Source organism: Copadichromis virginalis, linkage group LG7, assembly GCF_057382275.1.
Source record: "Copadichromis virginalis isolate Kocher_CV1m ecotype Utaka linkage group LG7, C_Virginalis_male_GT1.1, whole genome shotgun sequence".
Classification (NCBI taxonomy): domain Eukaryota; kingdom Metazoa; phylum Chordata; class Actinopteri; order Cichliformes; family Cichlidae; genus Copadichromis; species Copadichromis virginalis.
In genome coordinates this window covers 51,908,746-51,924,647 of record NC_140624.1, presented here as the reverse complement: position 1 = coordinate 51,924,647, position 15,902 = coordinate 51,908,746, and the positions used below count along the sequence as shown (strand labels likewise).

The 15,902-nt window shown below is 39.4% G+C and overlaps 1 protein-coding gene across 1 annotated transcript in view; it reads right to left on the bottom strand.

The window, feature by feature from the left end:
• ntng2b (netrin g2b) overlaps positions 1 to 15,902 on the bottom strand; it is a 79,589-nt gene that overhangs the window by 2,800 nt on the left and 60,887 nt on the right. The window contains 9 exon segments of the mRNA XM_085464097.1: positions 5,152 to 5,319; positions 10,331 to 10,405; positions 11,546 to 11,638; positions 12,264 to 12,335; positions 12,338 to 12,376; positions 13,957 to 14,052; positions 14,170 to 14,247; positions 14,408 to 14,503; positions 14,688 to 14,768. Coding sequence (XP_085320223.1) covers positions 5,152 to 5,319; positions 10,331 to 10,405; positions 11,546 to 11,638; positions 12,264 to 12,335; positions 12,338 to 12,376; positions 13,957 to 14,052; positions 14,170 to 14,247; positions 14,408 to 14,503; positions 14,688 to 14,768 — 798 coding nt within the window.

Here is a 15,902-nt window from a genome sequence, read left to right as displayed (position 1 = left end):
GAAGACATTCAGGGCTGAATTTGAGGCAATTTTTCAGCCAGAAATATATTAGTGTTTAGCCTGCAGTGTATCACCTTGTTGAACATTCAGTGTAGTTTTTTCTTTACTTTCTTTTTTCATGCAAAACTCCATGATTATGTGATCAATGTAGTCCTGTCTGGGCTACCAAACTGTTATGATTTCAAAGGCATCTCACAGGTAACATTTATTCTAAAACAGCAGAGCACAAATTGAATTTGGAGACAAATTTTCTGATTTGTCTCCAAATTCAATGCATATGCTAACATGCACAGTATATAATTATGAGTATAGAAGGAAAAAACAGAGTTTGTACGATTCTAATGAGACTAAATGTCAACATTTGGTACAGCCGCCTTTACTCTCTAAATAGCCTGAGCTCTCTCAGACAGCTTTCCTGTACTTTCTTAGTAGTAGTCTTCAGGAATAGTTCTCCAGGCTTCTTGAAGGACATTCAAAGCTCTCCTTTGGATGTTCGCTGTACTTTTTTTGTGTTCATAATTCCAGCAATTTTGACAAGACCCTCAACATCACTGGCTGAAAAGCAGCCTGAAACCAGGACAGGTCCTCCACTGTGTTTCGCAGGTTGCTGTAGACACTCACTGTTACACCTCTCTTCTCTCCTCTCAATGGTTCTTGTGTAATTACCAGAGGTGGGACCAAGTCATTGTTTTGCAAGTCTCAAGTAAGTCTCAAGTCTTTATCCTCAAGTCTCAAGTCAAGTCTCAAGTAATGTCAGGCAAGTCAGAGTCGAGTCTCAAGTCACTGGTGTAAAAGTCCGAGTCAAGTCACAAGTCTGAAACTTTGAATTTCAAGTCCTTTCGAGTCTTTAAAAAAAAAAAACGAAAAAATAATGTTGCAGTTATGCTAAATGTAAATATTAGACCATGTAATTTTTTAATCTGTGTTTTTCTCAACACATGACAAAATAGTGAACTTAGAAAATATACACAAATTGTGAAATTGCACCTCTTTAAAATGCAGCTCAATTAAACCTAGCTCCAAGAATAATTTTCACCGACAGTTCTGAGATAAGCTGCATGTTATTCTTGGATGCGGTTGTAGGACCGGCTTTAAAATCGCATGACAAAAATATCATACATATTAAAAAAACTGTATCACCAACGTAGCCTGGAAAACATTTGCTAGTTAGATGAAGTCAGCTATCTCATCGTAGCATATTTATATGCATATTTATAATTATACGGTTCTTGGAGTGAGTGCACACACTCATGAAGTTTAGTAACTTCCGGTCACTGCAACAAGCCCAGGTACAGTTTACCGACGGATGGGTGCAGGACCTTGCAATGCACCGTGTAGAACGAAAGACCATCGTACGTATCATAAGTTTACCAGTCTCACAAATCGTCTTCATAAATACACATTCGTTAACCATTTATTAATAGGACCTTTGAGCTCAACGGTAATTAATTAGTAGTGGAAATAATTTCTGGTACCCATCACAGAAATGTAGCAGTGACAATAATACTGTATGCTGTAATCGTACTGGGCAATTAGTGATACAAAACAACTGTTTTATCCTGTGAATAAAAGTATATGTTTTTGTCAATGTACCATAATAACAGAAGCGAAACGCAATATTGTGTCAGGACAATTCACTATTTATGCACAATAAACAAAGGAGCATAGCGCCACAATTTCTGTTCAGCGCCAGACTTGCTTGTAACCTATATCACCAATTATGTTATGAAAATGACGTATTAAGTACTAAAAGACACTGACCTTCGTGTAAATGCTTGGAGCAGACTAACCTGTGAGCTGGAGTGTTCTGGGACGTTATATTTGATCTTTGAATGGCTGCAATCCAGACCATCTGTCTTGTCTTTGTTACTTCGGAAACATGGCTCGAACAATTTCTCTTCAACGACGTAATCCGATAACAACCGATCTCTTTACCCGTCGGCTTCCCGTGGCTGTCATGCCATGTATTGCAGTTAATAATACAACAGCTTCTTGACATTTTTGTGTTTCTTTTTATCGCTGTGTGACTGATTTCAATTGAAAGCCTGCGTGCGCTAGTACCGCTTGCCACGAGTTCCCAGAATCCTTTGCGGTTCTACCCGTTAATATGCATGTTAAATTTTATATTTGGGGTAAAATATCAAGTCTTTTCAAGTAAACCGGTTCAAGTCCAATTCAAGTCCCAAGTCATTGGTGTAAAAGTCCAAGTCAAGTCACAAGTCTTAGAACATTTTTTCAAGTCAAGTCTAAAGTCATAAAATTAATGACTCGAGTCTGACTCGAGTCCAAGTCATGTGACTCGAGTCCACACCTCTGGTAATTACACATGCCTCAGCTTTTTCTCCCTGTTTCTCTTCCTTAAGAATGGCTTCTTAACAGCTTCCACTGAGACCATTTCTGATGAGGCTTCATTGAACAGTAGATGGATGAACTGAGGGGCCAGATGTAGCTCTCAGGTCCTGCGTCAGGTCTTTACTGGATCCCCACCCCCCCACTTGTTAGAGACAAGATTTTCAGATATTGTTCATCTGTTATAGATCGTTTTTTTAGGCCTGGCACTTCTACTTCTAGCCTCCACTTGTCCAGTTTCCTCAATTCTTTTTAAAGACACACTGCATACCATGCTGAAAAATGCCAAGTGTTCATCTATTTGCATATTTTTAAAAAATTATTTTTGGCATTATTTGTAGATTTAACTAAAGTAATGGGAGCAAATGATGGGGTTTTGTGACAGGCTGCTAGTAACAAAGTGCCTAAACATACAATTTAAAATGGTTTCTTTTGGTTCTTTGCTAACTTTTGTGTGTAGACACTACACTGGTTCTTCCCTTGAATTAGGTAACTTTTTAAATGCTCGAATGGGTGAGAAAACCTGGAGAACTAGTGCTGAAGACACCTTTAAGAAATACAAGAATGTCTGGCTCCTTGAAAGCAAAATATCAAGAACTGAAGGATGGCACAAGACCCTTGCAGGTAAGCATTTTTCAACAACTTTAGAAGCCTTCTTAAAGTGTGAGTTTTTAACGCGGGGAGCATGGTAGTGTGGTGGTTAGCACCACTGCCTCATAGCTAAAAGGTCCTGGGTTCAAATCTACAGGCTGTGATCCAGCTTCCTCCCATAGTTCAAAGACATGCACATTAAGTTAACTGGTAATTGTAAATTGGCTATAGCTGTTGTGTCTCTCCCTCTGTGGGATAGACTGGCAATCTGTCCAGGGTATAGCCCACCTCTTGCCCTATGACAGCTGGGCTCCAGTCCAGTTATGACCCTGAATTAGATGAACCGAAGAAGATGGATGTATCCCAATGCCATTATCAGGTAGTTTTTAAATTGGGTTACAAACTGCCTGTGCTGGAGAAACAGCTGCAAAGTCACAAAAATACTCCATATACACAGTGTGCTGTGAAGTCTCCCCTGCCTGCTGTAGTTTGGTTAAAACACTCTCAGTTCATTTGTCTATTTAGTGCATTTCACTTGAGCTGATGTGAGAGCTGTCAGTCAGTGCACAGGCGCCCTATATTAATATGTATAGACTAAACATAATACTATTTTTTTTAATAAATTGCTTTATTTCCACTAGTCATTAGGATTCCAAATCCATATATCCTTGAATAATATTGAGATCAGTGACAGCTGGCAGCAGATAAAAGGCTCACAAACTGCAGAGCTGCGTATTTAGGATACATTTGTCAGTGAGTTGATGATGAACTGATGATTCTATCATAATTTGATGTAAGTCAATAGCTTGTCTTTTGAGAAAACCCGAGATCGCCTTTAGTAATTTATTATAAAATTTAGCATTAAAAATTAATAGAAGTGGGAAAAAGTCTGAGATTAAGACAACCACAGCGCTGTGGTTGGCATTCCTGTGTTTGTGGGTCATGTGCATCAGTATTGGTTGACGTATGGGAGCTTTTATCTGTGAATGTGTGTGGGGAGACTGAGTGCAAACACATTTGTATTTTACAGTGTTTGGCTTCTTGCTCTAGAGATGCTAGTTTGAACTGATTTCTGTTGCCACACTTGGTGTGCCAGTGTGCTGGCAGATAAGCTAATGGGACCTTATTTGTGCTGACTCCAAGGCCTGGCCCTGTGTGTGCCCTGACCGCAGTGAGTTTACCCTCCAACCCCCTGCAGTTCACCTAGAGATGGATCCAAATCAACACCAGATTTTCCGCTCCACAGCTATGCAAACAGAGTGACCTCTTATCAGGACGTGCCCTTAATGTGACTGACTTTAAAACAAACACACATTATCCTGCATATCACTGCAAATAACAATACAAAACTATTCTTTTTTTACAGTACAGTTATAAAATAATCCCACAGTTTCTGTTCTTCATTGTTTTGGCTTTGCATGGTAGAACAGAAGACATGATATGAGTTTAAAGAGTTGGCTTCTAGCTCAAAGGATGCCTGAGGGTGTTCGCATTAGTACTGGCTGAACAGTGTCTGACTTCTTTTATTCAAACTGTAGTCCGCCAAGCTTTAAGATAGTAGCGAAAAAGCCCTTAGAAACTCACAAAACTTTGATTTCCAAGCAATAAAAACTTCTTGAGTGGCCACATCAGTCACCTGTGTATACTGTTCCACTTACTTAAGACCGCGCTGAAAGGCAAGAAAGCCCTGAAACAAGCAGAGATTTCATCACAAGTAGTCGTATCATCCTTTGCTTTGTTTGTTCCTATCAATTAGAGTGGCTTTAAGATTTTGTTAGAACTGTATGTTCCCTGCAGTTTCAGAATAAGTGTCTAAAACAAGGCTATTTCTTCACTTTTTCTCTGATATGGATGTAAACGCACACGGCTTGAATCTGACAGCACTATAATCCCGTAATTATCGTGTCCTATCTAAATTCAAAGCAAACATAGGCAAATATGTTTTATAAAAGTGCCGCTGAAAAAACATTTGCATTAAACACTACGCATTAAAATTTCACTGCTACACCACCAAGTGTTGGTAACTTTGTTTTTAACTTAAGATGCATCATCTTGTTGTTTGAAAATTTAAACGCGCCTAATGGATCTTCTTACCTGTTTCACTGTCAGTCACACACACACACACACACACACACACACACACACACCCACTGCTGTCGTACCGATGCGCCCCCCCCCCCACATATTCTCCCTGTTTCCCAGCAGACTCACCGATGCAGACGCTCTCATCATCCAGTTCGGCAGAGGCGTTGCGGTAGAATCCCAGTCTGCAGTGTTGGCAGTTCTGGCCCCTGGTGTTGTGCTTGCAGCTGACGCATGTGACGATGTTCAGGTAGTCGATGTAGCTGCAGCGATTGGAGTGGCCGTAGCACTCGCAGTCTGAAAGAAAAAGTGGTGGATTTCAAATTTCTTCTCAGGTGTAGGAAAAAAAAAGATTCATGAATGAAATGGGATAGAGGGTGGGGGGTGTTGCAGTCTTGGAGGTGTTTTTGGGTGACACAAGGAAATGATAAATGAGCTGAGCTTATATAAAATGTCTGAAAGTTTTACTTTTAGATGTCAGTGGAGAAACAAATGATGCCGTGTGTGTTTTATGGCTTTCCTTTCTCACTCTATATTAGTTCAATAAAGACAGACCACTCCCTCTCCATTACTACACTCACAGGTTTGCTGAGTCTGCTTCACTGCGCTGCACTGATTACTGATGGGAATTGCACTATCCTGGCTATGGGTGTGTGTGTGAGTGTGCACGTGTTTGTGGCTATGTGTGCAGCTGTGTGAATACAAGCATGGTAATTGTCTCTGGGAATTTAATTGTGTTACAGAATGAGCAGATTATAAGCTGTAGAATAGTAACTAAGGGAATTAGTTTGAGGTGAGTGGTACAGTGAGTGTTTGGAGACTGCGCTTGACAATATGAAAATGGTCTGACCCTGGTTAGGCTGATGGAAAACTGGCCTTTGTTCACGCCTCGGCAACGAGTCAATCTGAATAACTATTGGAGCATGTGTAAAATACCAAAAAGTCGTTATAGGAACAGTAAACTTTGTTTCTTTATTTTTAAAATGTGATGATTTTTTTAAATTTTAACGCAGCGATGTGTAAATTCCCACCAAGGTCAGGTTTGCCCCATGTTGCATCAGGTCTTCTATCAACAAAACTCAGTTTAGGAACTCGGTGGATCAAAATGTTGACGATGCAAATTGATACCGAATTCAGCTGCTCAGCAGTTCAGGGCTTCCTTTATAACATGCATATTATTTTTTTTTTTTGTTTTAATGAGTGAAGGGTTTGGACTGAAGACAGGCCAGTTTAGCACCTGAACTTTTCAAAGCCATATTGTTGGAGTATATAAAAGCTTTAGTTTGCCGCTGTCTTGTGCCTCAGTCACACACTTTCTTTCTGGACAAGTTCAACCTCATTTTGATTACTTTGGTTGCTAGCATCTTGCTACAGTCACCCACTGTTTGAATGTAAGATGCCGACTGGTCCCAAGCAGTAGCGGTTTTTGATATGGGCGACACGGGCGGTTGCCCGGGGCGGCATCACGGGCATCGGCAAAAAAAATAAAAATAAAGAATTGCTCGTACTCATGCTGCCCCGACATCAACCAGCGCATATTGGGAATGGCATAAGCACCGATCGGTTTTCTATCGCCCATTTGCTGGGAGTAAGGGTGCCCTTGTTTGCCAGGTGCGCCTGCTGCTTGCGGCGCTGGCAGGAGAGGATTCTCTGGCTAGCTGGAGCAGCATCTAATAACCAACAATATTATGATACAGACTCATAATTTGCACCGATGTTTTTTCAAAATTCTATACGCAAAAAGTGAGCGCGAGAGCCATCGGTGCACCTGCTTGCTGCTGAAGTCAAAGTAAACTTGATTGTCATCTCCGCTACATACAGTCCAGTATATATTGTTTTATCTTGTTGTTGTTTTAATATTGGGCTGTTTTTATTTTATGTTTTATGTGTTTTATTTATTTATTTTTGGTGTTTTCTGTTTTTCTATTGTTTTAACTTATTTTCTGTACAGCACTTTGTTCCTGTGCTGGGTATTTTAAGGTGCTTTATAGATAAAATTGGATTGGATTGGATATAGAGAGACGAGACGACGAGGCTGCAGTTACAGCAGTGCAAGTGAACAAACAATAAATATAAGAACAGTAAGAAAATAAATATACACTTTAGGAGGTAAAGGGATCAATAACAATTTAAAATTTATAATTTACAGTTTGATGATTTAAAGTCTCACACACAAGCCGTCGAAAGGGGAGGAGGGCAGCTGCTTCCAAATAGAGCACATTTCATTCATAATGCTGTAAATCCAAGCCCATTATGTATTCATGATTTGAATCCTGGGTTGTGTGAAATCCCAGAAATAAACCCTTGACAAAGCGAATCTGTGAACTAAGGTGTAGGTGTGTTAGGTTATGTTGTGGTGACCTCGGGTTGGGGGGTGGGTGTTCATACTGGAATGCAAAATGAAAACCAATGGAAGATGGACAAGAAAAGTTCAAAGCCATCAGGTCCTCAGTTTAGAAAAAAGAGAAAAGAAGAGGAGAAACGAGCAAAAGATACAGGTAAGCAGATGTGTCACTGGATAATGGCAGGTCATCCTGAAACAATCAGAATCAGAATACTTTATTAATCCCTAAGGAAATAACGTGGGTTACAGTTGCTCCAAAAAGAAATGGTAAAAATAGTAACAGTAACAGACTAAACTCCAAACAATATATTATGTTACAGATTTTAATATTAATTTGTCAGTGTCAATTGTTGATTTGTCCTGTTCTCATTGTATGACGAATTATGGCTGTTTGCATACTATGCATATTCTCTCTCTCTTCATATGTGTGTGTGTTTGTGTTTCTCTGGTGAATTTCGACAACAGTCTTATGTTAATGTACAATCCTTAATATGCTTTATGTGTGTGTGTGTGTGTGTGTGTGTGTGAGGGGGGGGCAGAGGGAGTGTTAGCCCGGGGCGCCAAACAGGCTGGTCCCAAGCACACTTGGGCAGGAGCAAAACTTAATAATGTGCAAGTGAGTAATTGTTGAGTGTTTGCAGAGGAGTTGCAAGGTTTTCAGTGCAGCACCATGTAGCTCTTTGCAACCAGTTTTACTTTGCAACAACAGTCCCACAACCACTTGCTAACTACTCGTTAGCAAGTGGTTGTGGGGAACTACTCGTTACAGTACTTTCGCTGTTACCCAGTAAAGGACTTGAAACATACTGTCACTGTAATTACCAGGTAACTACTGAGGACACATATAAGACCTTTCTTTTAGTGTTTATGTACGAGCACAAGACAAAAAGACAAAGCAAAGATGAAAACTGGCACAAAGAGACCTTAAAATGATTGCCATGGTGATTCTACTGTAGAAATGGAGGCAATAACGCTAAAAGCCTGACTGCTCATCACTGTCTTTGTTGCTTGTTAAAGTTCAGGGTCTGGCTGCTGGGCTCGGGTCAAAATGCACTCAACTTTAACATCAATCTGAGTTTTTTGCCAGCTTTGCATTAGGACCCTGTCTGATACTTCTCAGCATATTCCATCTGTTTCTATCCTGCATGCAGTTTGCACTTCAGCAGTAATTATAAAAGTAATGCTGATCTCTCCAATGCTCAAAAGTTGCACACCTCAATGCCAAATTTCCTGCATGTGAACAAAAATTGGGAACAAAACACAAGTTTGTTTGTGCTTTTTTTTTTGTCTTTCCATGTTCCCGGCGTGCAGATAACTTAAGAACCTTTACAACCTGAGTAACAACATAATGTACAACAATCACTGAATTATGTACAGTAACTTGTTACATTACTGCATTACCCAACACTGTAGTAATCAGGTAGTTGACAACTTCTTTCTTTATTTAAATAATCAGGACCTTGCAAAATGTCTGGCTGGCAACAAAGCTTTTATGTTGTTCAGCAATAACTGTGTCCTCACAGGTGTGCAAGTTACCTACCTGCACTACCAGCAGAAAGGTGCTGTCTACAGATTTCAGATCTCTTAATTAAACTTCGAGTTAAGTTTTTTTGTTTTGAATTTGTGTAATTTTTCTAATTGTTCTTCTTAAAAAAATCATATGTTTATATCAATGTGGACACCAGGACAAGCTGTGCATAAATGTGCAGATGCCGTTTCCTCCTTCATTATTCTATATTGTAAATATAAATCAATATAACAAAAAATGTTGTGAGTATTTTTGGTCCTACACTGCAGCCCAGCTTCCTCCTCTTTTCACTGTTGGTTTTTCCATTCACACTGTTTTAAATTCCCTTTTATAAAGTGCTGCGTAATCAGAGATCTTAATTAAAATTTCTCTTTGTAATTCATGAATTATTCGAGCGGATTTGATTTCAGGTTTTTACTCCCTTTGCTTGTACACTTGATAAGTTAAGACTTGTTACAAGTTTTGCACCCTAAAACCAAAACGAAGAAAAAAAGTGATAATGTGGAGAATGGTTTAAGATCTCTGGATAATTTTTCCACAGAGAGAGAAAAAAAAAAAGCCGGTTATAACCTAGTGTAGGATCTGTGTTGTGCAGAAGGGTGTAAGAGAGGAGAGGTTGCTCGACAGTCTCTTTACGATTATCTTGGCTGAGACTCGTACCTAATTAAGGTTTTATTAAGCTTTAGAAGTTGGCTGCAGTGGTGTGCTGCAAGGCATCACTGTCCTCTAAAGAGGCGTTTACCAGGCATGTTTATGCAAATACACATTTAAATGCACATTAAAAAGTCGGAGTTTAGCTGTTTAATCAGCCGTCACATTATTATTTTATTATTCTTTGGTTGATGATGCCAGCTGAAATATTAATGAGCTGGTTTAAAGGAAGCCAGCGAGAGGAGCACAGTAAAGTGCCTCTCTCAGCACTGAGGGAACCATGCTAGCAGTGGGAGGAAGAACTGCCTAATTAAATATAAATGGCCAATTACTCCACAGACTAGAGAGGCAATGGGACATTGTTCCACAAATGAACGTTATGAGTCAAGATGCTGCTTTATAGGTATTTATCAATTGTGAACCGTTAACATTAAACGACAGTTATATTGCAAGACTGAGAGGAAACAACCTGCATCAGAGAAGCTTCAAGATTGGTGGAATAATGGTACATTTAAATCCAAATTCTTACCTTGATCATGCACATAAACACAACCACGAAGGAGATGCATAGAGAAAGAATGAGTGAAATGAAAAAAAAAAAAGCCCAGACAAAATACAGAGGAGGGAATTCTTCCACAGGTTTTCTACTTGAAAAGCATCATCAACAGTTTAGTGAAATGACAAAGAAACACTTTACAATTCACTGACCCAAAATCCACAGGATTTAATTAAGCTCAGATTTTCTGTCTTGTTCTTCAGACCTTGTGTTTGTGTTGGTCTCTTACCTTTGAAATCATCGTATATGATCCCAAACAACTGTTTGGCCTGGGGCTCTCCTGAGATCAAAAGTTTCAGCAGCCCTTGAGGGATGAAGCAATCTCTCTTCAAAAGTCAGCTCCAGATCATTCACTGTGCTATAGCCATCTACAGCACCATAGCTTCACACAGCAGGAGCTAGTATACCCTAAAGGTCAGTGTCAGTACTATAGAGGTGCTTATTGGAGGAGGTGGCAGGGATTCCCACTAGATCCTACCTTAAAAAAGGGGATTGCTTTGTTCTATAAAGCTGACAAAATCTTTAACTAGTGCAGTGTTTCTTCACTGGTCAGACCGCAGATTTTACAAGCATTTATATGCAGTAAAGAAAGTACAGGTATGCCACACTTGGCTTCAGCTTGGTATAGCTGACTTTTACATGTAATTTTGTTGCATAAGTACAATGCAAAATGTAAAATCTTGTGGAATTGGTCCAACATAAATGCAATTGACTGGATACACTGACTGGATATATTCAGTATTATATCAAGCATATTTCCTTATTGTTTAATAACTTGAAATTAAAAAAAACTTTCATTTTAGGTAATCATCTTTTAGTTCTTTTTTTAAAAGCATATTTTTAGCTTTTAAGATTAATATCTGGTCCTGAAACACTGCCAATTAATTATAAACAAATGTGCACAAAAGTTACACAATAAATGATCATATTCAAATTCGCATTATACCAGAGGCTAAAGACAAGCCACTAATCCCACCACAGTGCTGCAGTGAGACTGTGGTGAGACTTTGGTGGTCCAAAGTAAAGAAAGGACAAGGGCGATTTCATACACATTAATATAGAAATTTTAACAGATAACTGGGTAAACTTATGGTAAATATTGTATTAACAAATTTAAAGCTATGCAGAAAATTGGTGACAACCCTGTTTCAGTTACTAGAGGCAGAGAATAAAATCCACAACATTGCGACATATTTAGCAAATCTTGTGTCCAGACAGGGACCGAATGAAACATTGCACATAATTTTATTTTCATATGTAGATAATGAAATCTGTTAGGGAGCTCAAATGAATAAAGTCATTACATTTCACGGGGTATCTTCCATGCTGGCTTTTTATAACGTTTTTATAAATTCAGGACATTGTGCCCTGTTAATCTCATCACGATAAATTTGTCTGACCAGAGATGAATCACTGAGTGATTATTTCACATTTAAAATCCCACCTCGCCTTTTCCCTTTTTGCTTCTCCTCTTCTCTGTCTTCATCCTCCTCACGACCGACTACTTCCCATTCTGCTTTTTCAATGCCATGGTGTGCTACAAATGAGCAACAACTCAGAAATCAATCTATATTGATGCTGCACAGATTATCTCAGGTTTTTGTAAAGAAACAGAGAGACTACAAAAATCAAAAAAAGATTTGTGGAAAAAGCCTTTGCTAATGCAGATTCCATTCATGCATTCTAATGTAATACGATATGTGTTCTTTCTGCATTATAATGTGTTGATCAGACAGAACATGACGGTGTTTAAAATGTGGGAAAAACACAGAAACAGCACTTTCTTTTTTTCAGGAGCATCTTCAGTGTGAAATTCATCTTCCTTTTCTACTCTGCCCATTTATTTCTGTGCCATCCTTTATGCTATTTGCTTTTTCTGTCCAGCCCTTCTGCATCATTCATTGTCTTAGATAAAAAAAATGATTAAAAAATGGCTCTGCTTTTGCTAACAGACTTAAATTTAGCCTTATGGTTCATGTTGACAGACAGGCCATCATGTAGCTGAAGACATATATTTAGTTATTTTTTCCAGTTTTCATTTTTCACCTTAGGCTGCCAAGGTTAAGTGATGGTGAAAGTTTCTTCTACTGCCTGCATCACAAGTAATATACTCTTTCTAGCTTGTGTAACTCAAGTGAACGTCAAAAGGGCTACATATTAACAAAATGTCTTTTCAAATTTTATTTCGCTATGCTCATTCTCTTGACCGTGGTAAAATTAAATTTTTGTTTTTGACCATGAGTCTCGCATACATGTCCCTCAAATTTATGGGAGAGTGAATGACACATCAAGAAAAAATGAGCTACATTTCATGATGAAATTCCTAGCACAACATATAGCATAGATAGCTTTCCTTTCGGCTGTTGTTCATGTGAGGCTGGAGGCTTTGTGGTCACAAGTCTCATGTACATGTTTACTGTTCACAAAATGTAAAGGAACACTTTTTAACCAGAGTGTAGACTCAGCTAAGTAAACTTCTGGGATATTGATCTGGTGAGTTAAGTAGCAGAGGGGGTTGTTAATCAGCTTCAGCTGTTTTGGTTATAATAAAATTAACAACAAGTTCACTAGAGGGGAAACCCAGAGACAACCCAGCAACACAGAAATGGTTTACAGGTGGAGATATTGACATATTTTCCCTCCTTATCTTTTCTGTCTGTTTTCTCATTAGTTTTGCATTTGACTAGGTCAGTGTCACTACTGGTAGCATGAGGCGATAACTGGACCCTACAGAAGTTGCACAGGTAGCTGTTTGCTGTCTCCCAGCACAGTCTGAGGAGCATTCAGGAGATTCCTTGAAGGGGGGGGCATGACTCTAGCAGATAAGGGCCTAGCTATAAGGCCCTTAAACCATCAGTAAGACTAGTATCTACGCCTTTATGCAATGACTACCAGGATGAGCATTGCCGGTGCCCTACAATATGACCCCCAGCAGGCCTTGGTGAAGATGTCAGAAACAGACGTCATGGGTGTCCGACATCATCTAGTGGACCCTGTTCTCACGGGCACAGTGGAGTCTGACAGGGATTTGCCACAGAATTGCAGATTTGGCAATTCCACCGCTAGCGCCCCGTCCCTTTTACGGATAAGAGTAGGTTCACCCTGAGCACATGTGGAAAAACATGAAATGGTCTGGAGAAGCTGTGGAGAACGTTATACTCTGTAACATTGTTCAGCATGAGCGATTTGGGGAGGGATATCCATGGAGTGACGCACAGACCTATACAGGACGGGCAATGGCACTCTGACTGCCAATCCTTCTCAGAGCCTACACTATCGCAGTGGGTCCTGGATTCCTCCTGGTGCACAACAATGCCCGACATAGAATGCAGACAGTTCCTAGAGGAGGAAGGAATTGATACCACTGACTGACTCCCACGTTCACCTGATCTAAATCCAATAGAACATCTCTGGGACATTATGTTATGCATCTGACGTCAGGGTGTCTTTGAATTCAGCCCAGTCCAGTCCATATCAGTATAGATATCCAGAATGATTTTTTTCCCATTGACGTCTCACATGTTTTCAGTGTTCCCTTAACTTTTTGTGCAGTGCACGTCACACATGTGGTTGACAGTCATATCAAAACCAAAAAAGGGATAAGAAAATAGCTCTTTCCTCAACTAACAAAAATACTAATTGAACAATGTCGATCTCTGTTCCTTTACTTGGTCCTACTGCAGTTTCTGTCATCTCAGTTAATATGATGCTGCCATTAGTTTGAATTTTGATACATTTCTTCTGTTTAAAGTTGCCCAATTTTTAATACTTGTCAAGTGATATTGTTAACTTGTAAGAAAAGTTTTCTGCTGTATGTTTTATTATATAACTAACAAACTGACCACCATCAAATACCTTTTCCTTCTCTATGACTTTCTTCCCCCATGCCCGAGGTTGTTAATGTCATGTGCCCATGACTCTCATGAACATGTCCGGCAGACTTGTGGTGGTCTGAAACAGCCGTTGTCACTTTTAATAACTAAAACTTGGAAACATTAAAGTTTATCCATTGCATATTTCACTCACTAGCTACCCAAACACATCTACCACTATATCTAAATTATATACCTTGCCTGGGTGTATGCTCCTCGCCATGCTCAGATGAGGTTCTGTGGCCATGTGTGTGTCCCTCAGAGCTGTGCGAGACTGGCAAAATAATTGTTATCAACATTAGATGCAAACATTTCTACAATTTCCAATATGCAGTAGCAGATTAGCTAAGGTTTCTTTATAGAGAAAGACTGTTAGTACAGGTGTACTACACAAGGAACTATAACTGCAGTAAAACAATCCCAGTCACAGATACCTCTTCTTTCTGTATGCCTCTCTTCCTCCCTTCCATGTCCATGTGTTGTTATGTGGCCATGGGCCTCATGCACATGTCCATGAGACTCGTGGTGGTCTGAAACAGCAGTTGTTATTAACGCAAACAGTTTAACAACTAAAGCTTGGGAACATTCGTCTCACATCTGAGACCCCATTTCTCTCTTTTGACATAAAAAAAAATGTAATTAAAGTATATCTACTGCGTATTTCCATCACATGGGTGATCACTACCACTACCCCTATATCTAAAAAAGATATACCTTGTCTGTCTGTATGTTCCACCTCTCCATGCTCAGATGAAGCTTTGTGGCCATACATGTGTCCCCCAGAGTTGTGTGAGTCTGACAAAATAATTGCCATTGGTATTAGACAAAAACATTTCTGCTGTTTTCAGTATTCAGGTGGAATTTTCTTCTAAGGGTTGCTATGCTTTATTTATGGAGAAAGATCATCTGACAGTACAGGTGTACAATAATATACACTCACCAGCCACTTCATTAGTTACACCCATTGAGTTGTTTGTTAATAATGGAAATATCTGATCAGCCAATCACATGGTAGAAACTCTATGTATTTAAACACATAGACATGATCGAAATGACCTGCTGAAATTCAAACCAAGCGTCAGAATGTGAAAGAAAGGCAATTTAAGTGACAGTTATGTTTGTTGAGGCCTGAGTATTTCAGAAACGGCTGGGATTTTGTCACACAATCATCTCTGGATTTTATGGAGAGAATCCAGGAGAATGGTTCCAAAGAAAGCCAAACTATCCAGAGAGCAACAGTTCTCTGGGCTAAAATACATTGTTGGTGAGATCAGAGGAGAATGGCCAGACTGCCCTGGGCTAATAGGAACAGCATTAACTCAAATAACCACTTGTTAAAACCAAGGAAAGCAGAAAAACTTTGAAAGCTTGAAACTGGTTGGCTTCAACAGTAGAAGACCACACAGCAATCAACCGTTGCAAGCTGAAAACAAGAAACTGAGGCTTGATTTTACAAGGGCCCACCAAAACTAGCCAACAGAAGTTTGGAAAAATGTTGCCTGGTCTGATGAGTCTTGATTTCTGCTGCAATGTTCACATGACAGAAACATGAAACCATGCATCCATCCTTCTTAACCAATGGTTCAGGCTGTTCAACCTAATGGTATAGTGGATATTTTCTTGGCACACCTAGGGTTCCAGCAGTTCCAAATGAGTACCATCCATGGACTTGACTATAGTGTACCTATCTTCTGATGGCTGCCTCCAGAAGGAAAACAGTGTCAAGAAGCTCAAATTATCTCTTTCTGGTTTGATAGATAGATATTTTTGGTTGTGACAACACTGCACTGAAATGGCTTCCAAGCTATCACGTCAATAAGAACTAACATCTCTTAGCACTTGGAAAAATTAATACAGTTCTGACAGCAAAATGGAGTTCAATCCAAATACTTGCAATGTATACCTAACAAAGTGTCCAATGAGTGTACA